The sequence below is a fragment of the Bos taurus genome, chromosome 6 (assembly GCF_002263795.3).
Source record: "Bos taurus isolate L1 Dominette 01449 registration number 42190680 breed Hereford chromosome 6, ARS-UCD2.0, whole genome shotgun sequence".
Taxonomy (NCBI): Eukaryota; Metazoa; Chordata; class Mammalia; order Artiodactyla; family Bovidae; genus Bos; species Bos taurus.
The window spans coordinates 117,433,749-117,447,840 of record NC_037333.1 but is presented as its reverse complement, the minus strand read 5'-3'; the positions used below and the strand labels follow the sequence as shown (position 1 = coordinate 117,447,840).

The 14,092-nt window shown below is 55.9% G+C and overlaps 1 protein-coding gene across 6 annotated transcripts in view; it reads right to left on the bottom strand.

The window, feature by feature from the left end:
* Positions 1-14,092, bottom strand: part of GAK (cyclin G associated kinase) — a 47,862-nt gene that overhangs the window by 31,924 nt on the left and 1,846 nt on the right. For 2 of the 6 annotated variants that reach the window (NM_001046084.2, XM_010806359.4), the window contains 4 exon segments: positions 1,322-1,464; positions 3,464-3,578; positions 4,479-4,538; positions 5,212-5,273. In NM_001046084.2, the coding sequence (NP_001039549.1) occupies positions 1,322-1,464; positions 3,464-3,578; positions 4,479-4,538; positions 5,212-5,273 (380 nt within the window). 6 annotated transcript variants of the gene reach the window in all.

The following is a 14,092-nucleotide window of genomic DNA, read 5'->3' as shown; positions in this document are numbered from 1 at the left end:
CACGGGACTGTCAGACAGGGCACCGGGTCCCCCCGGACGGGGCGAGGCAGGAACCTGCGCCAGGAGCAAAGACGGCCAAACATACACACACCACCAGGGGCCGGCCACGCGCAGGCACAGGGGCCGTAGTGGGGTGTCCATCGCAGAGACAGCCTCCGGCACCCAGGGACGAGGGTGTCCTGGGACAGGGGCCACCACGGTGTGGAGAGGGGGCGCGGAGGGCCAGGCCCAGCACCGAGATGGAAGGGGCTGAAATCATGACGCCGAGCATACAGGCTGTGGGGCTCCACTCGCATGATGGCCGGTGGGACACCAGAACCCCATACTGAAGAGGGCACACAGCCGTGACAGCTGGGGACGCGCACCGGGCCTGACACTCGCACCCGGGGTTCCCGGGTCCTTCCTGCCCCTCCACGGAGCGCTACTCCAAGACCCCCGTGGACACACCACAGGGAGCTCGTGAGGGGGTCCCCACACAGTACCAGCAGCCGTGGACCCAGCACACAGGCACTGAGCAGTCCGCCCCAGGCCGAGCTGTCATCCTTCAAGCTTTTCACCTTCCTGAGCCACAGAGGAGCCCGCCACCTCCCGAGGACCTCCCAGTGCTGGGGCGTTCCCAAGGTTCAAGATGCCCCAAGAGGAAACGGGAAAGCTGGCCACAGGCTGGATGTGCAGGAAGCAAACGGAGGTTCCTGGCAGGAAGGGGCGTATCTGGGGTCTGCTTTTAGCAAGTCGGGCCGGGGAGGGCAGAGGGGGCTCCCGCCACCCTGAGCCGTGGGGAGAGTCGGGCCTGGCTTCGTGGGTGCCGGGTATTGTTAAAGTGAAGCCAGAGACCACGGGAAACACCTGTAGCGTGTTCCACTTAAAAAACACTGTTGTAAGAATATACAAAAACCAACTGATAGACAATAGAAAAAAGGCAAAAGACACCCAGTTACTGAAGAGTAAGGACTCGATGAGTATAAACACACAAAAGCACACATCGTTAAACCAGAAACCCAGTCATGACCACGAAGCCCCCTCCCCGCCACTGGCGGCACCAGGAGGAAAAGGGCAGCCTCCGTGTGCGCCCAGGCGCACGGCGGCCCCGCAGGAAGCGCTGCCGCTCGGTGCCCAGCAGCAGGCGGGCAGCCCGCCTGCCCAGAGCAGCCCAGGGGACGTCACCTCCTCTCGGCTCCACGCAGGGGTTGCGCCCACGACCGTCCAAACCCTCACCCGCAGATGACAGCACCCAGCTGGGGACAGGAGGGCTGCCGGGCAGCGGGGCGCGGGCTGAGCGCGCGGGCCCCACATGCGGCAAGCAGGGCAGGCGGGGCCGCACCTTGAGGTCCCTGTGGATGATGGGCGGCTTCTGTCTGTGCATGTGCTGCACCGCCCGGCACGTCTGGTAGAAGATCTTCAGGACGGTGTCGCACGAGAGCGGACCTTTCGATTCAACTTTTTTTAAAAATTCCACCAGCTGCCCTAAAAGAGAATCAAACTCACATCACCAGGGAACTGCCGAAGCCGAGCGCCCGGGCCTGCTGCCCTCCTGCACCCACCGTGGTGCTGCCCTGCCCTCTGGCCAGCACCCGGTTGGGGTTACAGAGCCCTGGAGGAGAAGTCTGCCCCGCAGCAGCAGAGGCCTCCAACCACGGAGCCTTCGTGATGCAGCCACCACAGGGACCATGACCCGAATGTGCACGTCCTGGCAGACACCTCTGGAGAAATGCCGCTGAGCCTCCTTAGGTAACAGCGGTCCTTGGCTGTTCGCCTGACATCTCAGTGGATACGCCCTCCGTGTGGCACAGAAAGGGTGGCCAGGCTCTGGGCCCCACCCCAGGCTGCCCCCCGAGGGGTCCCCACCTCAAGGCGCTCCTTCCTGTCTGGTACAGCGACCTAAGTCCTGCTGGAACTGGCTGGAGCTCGGGGCCGCTGGCCCTCTCCACAGGGGCTCCCTCCGCAACCATGTGCTGTCCTCGCTGGGCCAGCTTCCCAGGAGCCACACTCACCTGCCTTGGTACCCTGACCCTGCTCTTGCCCCGAGCATCCCAAAGCCTCCTCTGAGAGCCCCGCCTGCACACCCCTGTCCAGGGCCCCAGGCTGCCTCCGCTCCCGGAGGTGACCTCCGCACATTATGGGACCCCTGGCCCCACTCGACGTGGAACCAAAGGGCAGTACCACACAGCCACAAGGCCCGTGACCGGCACTCTCCCCACCCCCGTGCAACCCCAGTCGCGCCCCCAGGACACCTCCCGGGGGCGCATGTGAACATGCGGGGTGAGGATGCAGCAGGCTTGCAGGCAGCAGCCTGCTTTATAAGCTCACATGTTATGCTGTCTCCAGTTACCAGGCATCTCTCTCTTGCAGGTAAAAGACAGTGATGCCAACCACCAGCTAGGTGAAGAACCAAGTGCCTGACCTGAGCTGAGCACCCATACCGCACTGTGAGCACCCAGGAGCGGTGCCTGCAGCATGGCCAGTGCTGGACAGGGTCCCACACACCAGTCCCCACGGGAGCCCAGGTGCCCATGCTGCTGGGACAAAAGCACCCTGCACCCCGCGTCCTGGGTTCTCCACCTGGGATGGGGTCCCGGTCCCCTCCATTCAGGGTGGGGATCCTGTACTCCTCCTGTCTGTGGTCCCCAAGACAGCCCCCCAGCAACCACCGCATCCCATTTCTGCTCTTCTTTGCAGAAGGACGCCCGCACTCACAGCCCCCGCCCTCGTCCTGGGACACTCCTCTGGGGGCTGCGACCCCTCAGGGTGCCTTCCTCCCTCCCTTCCGGGGAGCCCCCTGCCTCAGTCTCCCCGCTCTCCCCTGGCCTCGCGGCAGCCCCACGCACTACCAGTGGCGGATGGACAAGCAGAGCATCTGGCAGCCCCTGCCCGAGCTCCAGGCCCTCTGGCCAGTCCTCTGCGCCTGCCGGGCCTCAGAAGTGCTGCCCAGCTCCAAGAGCTGTCTTGCCCACACGGGCCCAGCACAGGGCAGAGGTTCAGTGGGGGGATGAGAGGAGCCCGACCTTCCAGGCGGGGACCCTGCTTCTGCCATCAACAGAAGCCTCACCTCTCCTGGGGAGCTGGGCACCACTGCCCGCCCACTTGCCCACTCTGCCCCAAGAAGTTGTGAGAAAGCACCGGCTCCCCGCTGCTATCAGTGGACAGAAGTCTTCCTCTCAGAGCACAGCAAGAGTGACCGCCTTGAGCTGGCGAGGGCGCAGGCCCACCTCTGCGGCCCCGCCTACCCCGCCCACTTCTGGCCACGGCTGCTGGCTGCTTCCTGCTGCCTGACCCCGAGGGCACAGCTGCCCCTCCGCAGCCCCAGCTCTGCTCTCAGCCAGGCACGGGGGTGTGGGGGATGCAGCCACTCAGAGAGCTCCCACCAGACGGAGCCACTCTCTCCCTGACAACCACTGCATCTCCGGAGAGGAGACCCCAGGAGCCATCCCACCTGCTGGGTGGTGCCCAGCCGCAGGCACCTCACCTCTGCAGAGCTCCATGAGCAGCAGGAACTCCGCCTGCCCAGTGTCCGACTCCTCTTTTCCTATCGATGCTGCAGAACAAAACTGGACAATGTTTGGGTGGCCTGAAAGTTTTTTCTGCAGGTGTCTCGTTAAAGGAGAATGCGTAAGTCTGCATGTTTAAAAACAAATATATACATGATGTTAAGAGACTGAAGCCAGAACGCTAACTCCAACTAAGGACAATCTGAGTGCATGACCACAAAACAGCATGGGGAGCAGGTGGAAGGCAGCCAGGAGGACAGGAAGACACGGGACACAAGGGAAGGGAAGGTGCTGAAAAAGCCCCCCGCCCCCCTGCCGGCCACACACCTGGCCAGGGGCTGGGTGGGGTAGTAGGTAGAGGGTGTGGCGCAGGTGAGGCTGAAGGAGGCCACAGGAAGCCCAGCGCGGTGAGGACCCTCAGGCCCGGGGCCTGGCAGGCTCACAGTGGACAGAGCTTCGAGATGGAGAACAGATTCTGACAGCAAAGGGCGAGACCCCAGTTCCAGGGGCACGCATGTGGGAATGGAGAGCCAAGCCAAACAAGCCTGCCGATCCAGGCTCCATGCAAGGACGCCCAGGGCCCCTGCCCTTTGGGAAGGGTGAAGGCACCAGGGGGCTGCTCAGAGGACAACACGGAGCCCACGGGAGCCAGGGCTGGCAGGGAGCTGAGGACAGAACCACTGGCTGGGAGTCGGGCACCACATGAGGTCACTGGGCAAGCGGCAGGGCGGAGGCAGGGAGCTGCCCACCCCCAGCTTGAGACCTCTTGGCAGGAATGACACTACTGCTCCCAATGCTGTACATCTCTTACCATTACTCTCAGAGTAAAGAACAAGGAAGAAAACTCCTTCCTACTAGACACGGGCTACGGGCAAGTCCAATGAAGCAAACACAGAGAGGACGTCACTGGGCAGCGGGCAGCCGAGGGCAGCCACAGCTGGTGGTGGGCCTCCCGGCGGGCCCGGCTCGGGCTCAGTCCCTGGAAAAGGATACCATGAAACACACTTCCTGAATGATGGCTCTGTTCTTCTCCTCTTCGTTGGACAGCAGTCTCTGTAGCGGGAAACAGTGGAGAGGCAGGATTAAGGGCCTCACCTGTCTGCTCTCACCGAGCACAGAGCATCTAAGGGCTGCCCCCGCCTGACTGTGTGTTACCATCTGACCCACAGAGAAACCTGCCAGGTTAGAGGGCCTCAGAAATGGTCCTTTGTGATCCAAGGACGTAAGAAAAACTAAAAGCAGGAGGCTTCTCACCCAACAGGCTGGAGGAAAATGAGAGATGTGGATCTACTTCGGGGCCCCGGAGTCCGAGTGCGCGCCCCAGCCCAGCCGCACCCCAAGACGGCCACTGCTACTGAGGCCAAACAGGCCGCCTGAGAGTCTCAGGACAGACCACGGGGCGCATGCAGCAGCCCACCCGAGAGTCCGGCTCACAGACCCACTGTGCACGTGCCACTTCACACGGCTGCTTTCACACGCCTGGTATGCCTGGAACCCTTACTCTGGCAGCTCTGACTCCCCTCCTCTGGCCTCCCCAAAGCTGAAACCCACAGCTTTCAAGTCCTCTGAGACTGCAGAAGAAACAAGTGTAACAAACAGACCCAGACTGTAAAAAAGAAACATCAACTAAAGGGGTGGGGATAAACCTCTGGAAACAGTGTCACTTAAGAGATTTATTTCCTTTAAAACACAGGAAAACCCACAAAACCTTTGTCCCCTTTATTACCTTCAATGCATACTCTCTGCCACTTCCCAGATCTTGAGCTTCATACACAAATGCAAACCCTCCTGAAAATTAGAAAAACAGATATCAGGTTTATTTAACATTTAGCTTTAAAAATACCTTGACTGAGAAAGGTACAAACTGGACTGTGGCCAGCAGCCTGTGTCCCGCCGTGATGGCAGCCCTGGCTTACATGACCGCCTTCTACACACCCTGTTCACAGGCAGAGACCAGGGCAAGAAAATCAACACAGTCGACGCCAGTTCTCTGGAAACAAGTGCCTCGTGTCACACACGCGTGGAGGAGACGACTCCTGACAGAAGGTTAACTCCACGTAAAACAAAACGTTAGCAAACCAAACCCAACGATGACAAGGAAGGGTGACACGTCACAACCAAGCGCAGCGGGTCTGACCGGCGCCTCCCACCGCTTCTAGTCCGAGTTCTCCGTCTTTTCTGGCTTCCCTACAGGGAGGGATTCACCACGCAACTTAAAACTCTCAGCAAACGGGAGCAGAAGGACAGTGCCTCAGCCTGCTGAGGGCATCTCTGGAAGCCCCTCCGCGAACACCACACTCAGGGTGGGGGCCTGACGCTTCCCTCCAAGACCAGGGCAAGGCAGGCATCAGGACTGTCCTCACCACTGCCATTCAGTACCACGCTGGAAGCGCTGGCCAGTGCGATCAGGCGAGAGAAGAGATAAAAGGCATCCAGACTGAAAAGAGACAACAAACAATGTGACTGTCTACGTAGACAAGCTGATACCTACTCCTTCCAGCTACTATCAGTAATAACTGAGTTTAGAAAGGTTGTGGGATGTAAAAAAAAGTCAACCATTTTGACAAACCCTACGTTAGCCAAACAGTATGATCCATAAATGAAAAATATGATAAATGGACTTCATTAAAGATGGGTTTTTACTGGTTTTTGGAAACACTGTTGAGAGCTTGAAAAGATAAGTCCCTAACTGGACTTTGCAAATCACACATCTGGCAAAGGACCTCTATCCAGAAAATATACAGAAAATCCAAAGTTCAGTTCAACAGCCTTTTAAGGGGCAAAATATATGAAAAGACGCTCAACCAAGATAAACAGACGGCCAGTAACCACATGAAAAAACGTCATTATCCACCAGGGATAAGCACATTTAAACCACAAGGGCACTACAATACACCTATTAGAGCATCTAGAAATTGTAAAACCAACCTACCAAATACTGATTGAGGTGTGGAGCAACTGCATGCTTATACAGTGCCCACAGGAATTCAGAACGGTATCATGATTTTGGAAGACACTTTGCAGGGTTCTTCAAAAGCTAAACACACACCAACTCTACAGCTCGGCCATCACATTGTGAGTATTTACCCACGAAAAATAAAGGCACACGTCCTCACGAAGACTCGTACATGCATGTTCATAGCAGCCCCAGCGGGAACAACCCGTGTCCGTCAACGGCGAGTGGATGGAGCGGCCGTCCTCACGTGGCCGGATGCGCTGCTGCTCACACGCAGCAGCAGGACTGCGAGCAGCCGCGCTGAGGAGCGGCAGGCAGGAAAGGAGCACGCACGCAACTTCACGCACGGGAGGCCGAGTGAGCAGAGCAACCACAGTAGCAGAGAGCAGAGGAGCAGTGGCCCGGGGGGAGGAACCGTGGGGGTGCTGGCTTTGCTCACCACCTTCACAGTGACAGCTGTAGACGCACACGCACACACACTTACGCACACACACAGAACATACAGTGCTGTGACATGCGTGCAGTCACTCTGTCACTTTTATTTCAACACAGCTGCTAGAACATGAAGTAAGTCCATATAAAAACAGATGAAAAGAAATAAATGAAAATCCAGAAAACAGAAACAGGAAGACAGATGGCTTCCACTGGCGAATTCTATCTAACATCTAAGTGAAGGAAGTACAGCAACCTTCCACGAAGTCTGTGCCAAGAGGGGAGAACAGTTCCCAGAGTCTTTTTTGAGGCAGAGAAAACAATACGCACACAATTACAGATCAAAATCACTCATTAACAGAGAAACCAGAAACGATCAGAAAACACTAGGAGTAACTGCAGCAAGGACAGTATGCTATGGCCACCCAGGAGTGCAAGGCTAACAGTCACTGTGTACACACTGTGGTACACACACCGTGGTACACACACTATGATACACACTCTGTGTACACACTGTACACAGGGAGGGCAGGCACCTCGACAGACACCGAGAAAGCTTCCGCCCACATGCAAAACGCCGTCATGATCCTTCAAAACAGTAACATTTTAAAAAATGTTCATATAACTAGGAATTGAAGCAGAAACTTCTTCAATCTAAGAAATGGCAACCACGAAAAACTAAGAGCTAACACAGGACTGAAAGGTCCTCTCTCAGATCCAGAACAAAGCAAGGGTTTCTCCTGTTCTCAGAACTGTAATACATTTCATCGGTGAGCCTAACAGTGCAAAAAAGCTAGAAAAATAAAGAACGGAAGAGCTAAGACTGCTTTTACTTGCAGATGGTAAGACTGTGCAGCAAACACTCCCAAGGACTCCACCAGAAACGCCCAGGACAGAAGGGCGACCTCCGCTGCAGCCAGACGGACACCACCGCGCCTCCTCAGCCACCAGGCCCACGACTGCCCGGGCCACGCCCTGACCACAGCCCTGCACGGCCTGGCCCGACTGGCCCTCACCTCACTCCCCTGACTCGCCCCGCACGCCCCCCACACCGTTTCTCCTCCCCAGCATCCTCTGATACCTGGTTCTATCTGGATACTTCTTCACTGTCTCTCCCACTAGGCTGTGAGCTCGAAGCACAAATGTTGTCCAAGTTGTCGGCATCTCCATCACAGGCACCCAGGACAGTGTCTGGTGGGTAACCAGAACAGTGTGCTGAGCAAACCAGATCACTACGACAAACTCTTCAGAGATGAAAACACAGTCACTTACATTTAACACCCCACAGCAAGATTACGCACGGTGTGAACGCAGCACACGCAGCGGAAGTACAAAGACGAGCAGGAAGGGCGTGCACTAGTTCACGGCGCTGGCTGCCTCTAGAGAGAGACAGAAACGCAGCGGGGGCAGGGAGTCAGCGGAGCCTTTACAGCATCTGTGCTGCTTCACTGTCTAGAAAAGCTCTGGAACCAAAGATGACCTTTTTAAAGTTGCTGGTGGTGGTTAAGTCGTGTCCGACTCTTTGAACCCCACAGGCTGTAGCCCGCCAGGCTCCTCTGTCCGTGGGATTCTCCAGGCAAGAACACTGGAGTGGGTCGCCATTTCCTTCTCCAGGGGATCTTTCCCACCCAGGAATCGAACCCGGGTCTCCCACATTGCAGGCAGATTCTTTATCAACTGGGTTACGAGGAATCCATTTTCAAACTAGTGTTTATTAATCCTGGAGCAGGGACAAAGGCGTCTGCTCTGTTGTTGCTCTTTCTACTTTTCTGCATTTAAAACATTTTTCCTAACAAAAAAAAAGTTCAAATTTTGTATAGCTGCAGTACTGAAGGCTGTGTGGTACTGGTGGAGGCAAAGACCGCAGATCAATGGACAAACGAGAAAAGCCCTGGAAACGGAGCCACACAAATATGCCCAAATTGCAAAAGCAGTTTCCGAAGGACGGTATTTTCAACTGGACGACTCCAGGCAAAATAAAGAGCTTCATGTAAATAAAAATCTTATTTTTATCACACTATCGTGTAAATAAAAACCTTACATGATAACTCAGAGCATAAAGTCTCAAACCACGAGACAGCACCGGAGAGAATCCTGGAGATGCACAGCTCAGCAAAGTTTTCAGACCAGGCAGCGAGAGCAGGATTCAGGAGGGAAAAGCGACAGAACAGACTTCATCAAAGTTAGAGCCTCTGAACCACAACAGACCCTGTTCAGACGCCAGAGACAAGCAGCCTGAGAGGAAACACTTGGCAACCACACTGGACAGAGGACTCAAGAAGCTCTCAAAATTCAACAATGAAAGATGACTGGAAAAGAGGCAGAGGACACAGAGACATTTCACCTGTGAGCGCGGGCAGGCGGAAATAAGCAAAGCATAAGCGTTTAGGGAAACGCAGACTAAAGCCTCAATGAGACGTCACTACACACCTGCCAGAATGACGACCAAACACAACATGAAACGCTGGCAGGGACGCAGAGAAACGGATCCCTTTTCGCAGCAGACTCAACTGCGTCCCCCCAGAAGTCACGAGTTGAAGCCCTAACCCCAACGTGGCTGTATCTGGAGACAGGGTGTGCAGGGAGGTGACTGGCGTTCAATGAGGTCAGAAGGTGGGGTCCCGATGCAACAGGACTGGGGTCCTGAGAGTAAGGGGAGTGAGAACAGCCAAGGGGAGAGAGCTCCCAGGCGCCTGCCCGCTCCCTGACCTCAGGCTGCAGCCTGCGGCAGCCGAGCACAGGCAGGCGCCCCTGCTCCAACGGGCGAGTGCAGACAGCGTGGAGCTCTGCAGACAGCGCAGAGCTCTACAGACAGGCAGGCAGCTCTCTAAAAACGAGGTGCCAACTACCACGTGACCAGCCCCTGCGCACCTATTCCAGAAAGATGAACACAGCCACACAGTGACCTGCACGTGGATGCTTACAGCAGCTTTATTTCAAATAATCAAAAAACCTGGAAACAACGCAGATGCCCTTCAGTGGGAGAAAAGTTGAGCGAACTATGGTGTATCCACACCATGGACTGCTCTGCAGAGACAAAATAAGTTAGGACATAGCAACGTGGACGGTCCCCCGAGAATCCTACGGGGTGAAAGAAGCCAGTTCTGAGAGGCTGCACGTGACCCTGTTTACACAGAACTCTCCAGAGGACAAAGGACAGAGGGGGCAGGCCGACGCTCTCCAGGGGTCCACAGGGATCCCCATGGGGACGGACACTTCAAATCCTGGCTGTAACCACAGTTTTTCTAGACACTGCCACCAGGCAGTGTGCCTAGACCTGTCTGCATCTTTTCTTTCAACTCCACGTAAGTCTACAATGACCTCAAAAGGAAAAGTTTTTAAAAAATAGAAACACTAGCACATAAGACACATAAAGGGATACCGTGCTGGGCACTGCTGAGAGGGCTGTGACTGGGTACGTTCCGGACGAAGCACAAGCTGGAGTCAAGACTGCCGGGAGAAACATCAATAACCTCAGATATGCAGGTGACACCACCCTCATGGCAGAAAGTGAAGCGGAACTAAAGAGCCTCTTGATGGAGGTGAAAGAGGAGAGTGAAAAAGCTGGCTTAAAGCTCAACATTCAGAAAACTAAGATCAGGGCATCCAGTCCCATCACTTCATGGCAAATAAATGGGGAAACAGTGGAAACAGTAAAAGACTTTATTTTTGGGGGCTCCAAAATCACTGCAGATGACGACTGCAGCCATGAAATTAAAAGACGCTTCCTCCTTGAGAAAAAAGCTATGACCAACCTAGACAGCATATTAAAAAGCACAGACATTACTTTGCTGACCAAGGTCCATCCAGTCAAAGCTATGGTTTTTCCAGTAGTCATGTATGGATGTGAGAGTTGGACTATAAAGAAAGGTAAGAATTGATGCTTTTGAACTGTGGTTGGAGAGGACTCTTCAGAGTCCCCTGGACTACAAAGAGTTCCAACCAGTCAATCCTGAAGGAAATCAGCCCTGAATACTCACTGGAAGGGCTGATGCTGAGCTGAAGCTCCAACACTTTGGCCATCTGATGTGAAGAACTGCCTCACTGGAAAAGACCCTGATGCTGGGAAAGATGGAAGGCAGGAGGAGAAGGGGACAACAGAGGATGAGATGGTTGGATGGCATCACCGACTCAATGGACATGAGTCTGAGTAAACTCCAGGAGTCGGTGATGGACAGGAAGGCCTGGAGTGCTGCAGTCCATGGGGTCGCAAACAGTCGGACACGACTGAGCAACTGAACTGATGTTCTGGAATCAGGAAACAGCTTACCTTCTCTTCCCCACACACGTGTGTGTCTCTGTGTATGTGTGTTATATAAAAACCGGACTTGGATCTAGAATACATACTCCCAGGTTTATCCATGAGTAGTCATGAAATTCTCATTATACCACAGTTAAAAAAAAAAAAATACTCCCACAACTCCTGCCCGCCCCCAAAAAATGGAAAAAAGATTTTAAGAAACATTTCACACACAAAAAGATACACAAGTGGCTAATTATTGGGTGAAAAAATGTTCAACATAGTGCCATGGAGAGGATGCAGATTCAGCCACTGCACGCCCCGGAGAACGGGTATAATCAGGACAATCACACACTGGGGAGGCCGCGGGGCAGGAGGTGGCAGAGCCCCAGCGGACAGCGTGTGGCTGTTTCATGTAAAGTCAACCCTCCATCCGACTAGAAGCCCACAACCCACTCCCGGGCATTTTACACAAAAGAACGGAAAACACGTGCACGCGAGCGCACAGTGGACTGTCCTCGCAAGCTCCATTTACGCCAGTCCCAGGCAGGAAACACACCAAGGTCCACAGTGGGAGAGGGAACCGAGCTCCAGACTCTCGAGGCCGCCACGGCCCACACCGAGAGGCCGAAGCCACCCGCACCGCCTGCTCTGCGGGGGCCACCGGCTTCCTCCATCCACTGGAGCCTCAGGCTCCCCTGCCACTGGGCACCCTGCCGCCTACGCCAACTGTCTTGCTGTATCTCAGTGTTCGCTGAACCCAGGACGGGCAAGGTGTGAGCAGGGAAGCTGGAAGAAAAGTCCAGGAGCGGCAGGAACAAGAGACACGTTTATTCTCTCTGGGCTGGCCTCAGTGCAGACGCAAGGGCTTTTCAGGTGGGGCTTATATATGCTTATAATCCAAAAGGAGCCCGTGGCCAAACGGGTGCATCGTGACACACGTATCGTGACGCGTGTGTGCACCTCCTTACGTGATCCCGGCTGCTGTATAACCACGTATTTACAAAACATGGGGCGAGAGGCTGACCCCACCATCCTGGCTAAGTTTAAGTTGCTCTTTCCCTACACCAGCTAAAATGAGGAGGGGGGGGCGGGTGGAATCTGGGAGGGCCTCCGAGGCGGCAGGTGACCGTCCCTCCCACAGCACAGGGTCACAGACAGGGGCCAGGGGAGGTGGGGCCCGCTGGTGGGACAGCGAGCCCCAGGCCGGGTGGCGCCGCAGCACGGGAAGCAGGTCAGGTGACCTTGACACGCTTTCTCAGCACTGCTGCTGAGAAGCAGACACTTCCATAGAGCAGAATTCCAAGAGCCCCACCACACACACGCTCATCACCCCCCTGCAGGGATGCAGGGATAGGCACGCTCACGCAGACAGGGGGCCCTGGAGGGGAGCAGGCCCAGAGAGCAGGAGGAGGAGCGCGCCTCCCCGCGGAGTCCCGCCCAGGGTGACCTCCCTGGCCCCCAGGCGTCTGCAGACGTGTGCTGGGGAAGGACCGCAGGCCTCGCGGCGCAGCGGCCTCTGCACGGGGCTCCCGGCCGCCCCCAGCGACCCCGCGCCAGCAGCTGCTTTTACCAGGAGTTCCTCTGGACACCACTTCCTGCAGGACACACCTGAGACGGACCCACGCCTTCCCTCGGACCAAAGCCTCTCGTGGGCTCCCGCCCGACTCTACCGTCACCCCTGGTGGCCTGGCAAGTTCCCAACAGCCCTGAGCTCAGCACCGCCACTGTGACCACCCCACGCAGCCAGGACCCCACAAGTGCTGCCGTGGGGGTCACTACTGTTTTATGCTGGGCACTATCGCCACAATTAAAGGCTGACCTTAAAGCCACCAACATGACAGGGGTAGGGCCAGCTGAGAGGGACACGAGACGGGGGCCACTGCATCCTGAGGGCCACAAGTGGCCGCCTGGGCCCACAGCCCTGCGGTGGAGACCTGGCTGTGTGCTCTGCAAGGTCTAGGGAAGAAACATCCACTTGGAACCCTCCCTGGCAGAGAAGGGTCCCCGCACTCAGGCCTCCAGGTCCAGTGTCAAGGACAAAGACAGAGGGATGACAAGACCCCAGCGTTCAAGCGAGAAGACAAGAGCTACAAGACTGGTGAGCTATGGGGCTCAGGGCTCAGTCACGCTTCCCAAGAGGAAAGGGGGGGTCCACAGGGCCCGCCACGCCCCCCAGGCACCACACGGCAGGGCCCTGCAGAGGGCCAATCCTCTCCATCACACCCAGCTCAGTCCACAGCACACACCACCCCCGTGCCCTCCTGCAGTCAGGACAGGCCCCATGGATGCCCCTCATCGCTCAGCGGCGCCCGTGACGCCGCGGACGCGCAGGAGTGTGCCTGTGTGTGTGTCAGTCGCTCAGTCGCGTCCGACCCTCTGTGACCCCGTGGACTATAGCTCACCAGGCTCCTCTGTCCACAGAATTCTCCAGGCAAGAACACTGGAGTGGACTGCCATTCCCTCCTCCAGGGGATCTTCCTGACCCAGGGATCGAACCTGGGCCTCCTGCACTGTGAGCAGATTCTTTACGGTCTGAGCCACCAGAAAAGCCCATTTGTTCTTAAAAAGTGAAAATTTAGAACAAACTCTGAAAAGCTATCTAGCTCCACAGTTCTACCCAGCAACCCATTTCAGGCCATCAACTGCAAAAGCTACGAAAACCCATGTTCTCCCTAAATCATTCGAGAGAAAAACCTGATGAGAAACTCAGCTGGGGCAACCCTGACATGAACTGATATGAGGCTATTTGAAGACCTAATTATACATCAGCTTGGCTCAGAGGGTAAAGCGTTTGCCCGCAACACAGGAGACCTGGGTTCGATCCCTGGGTCGAGAAGACATAATGGAGAAGGAAAAGGCAACCCACTCCAGTACTCTTGCCTGGAAAATCATTTGAGAGCAAAACCTGATGAGAAACTCAGCTGGGGCAACCCTGACATGAACTGATATGAGGCTATTTAAAGACCTAATTACCCC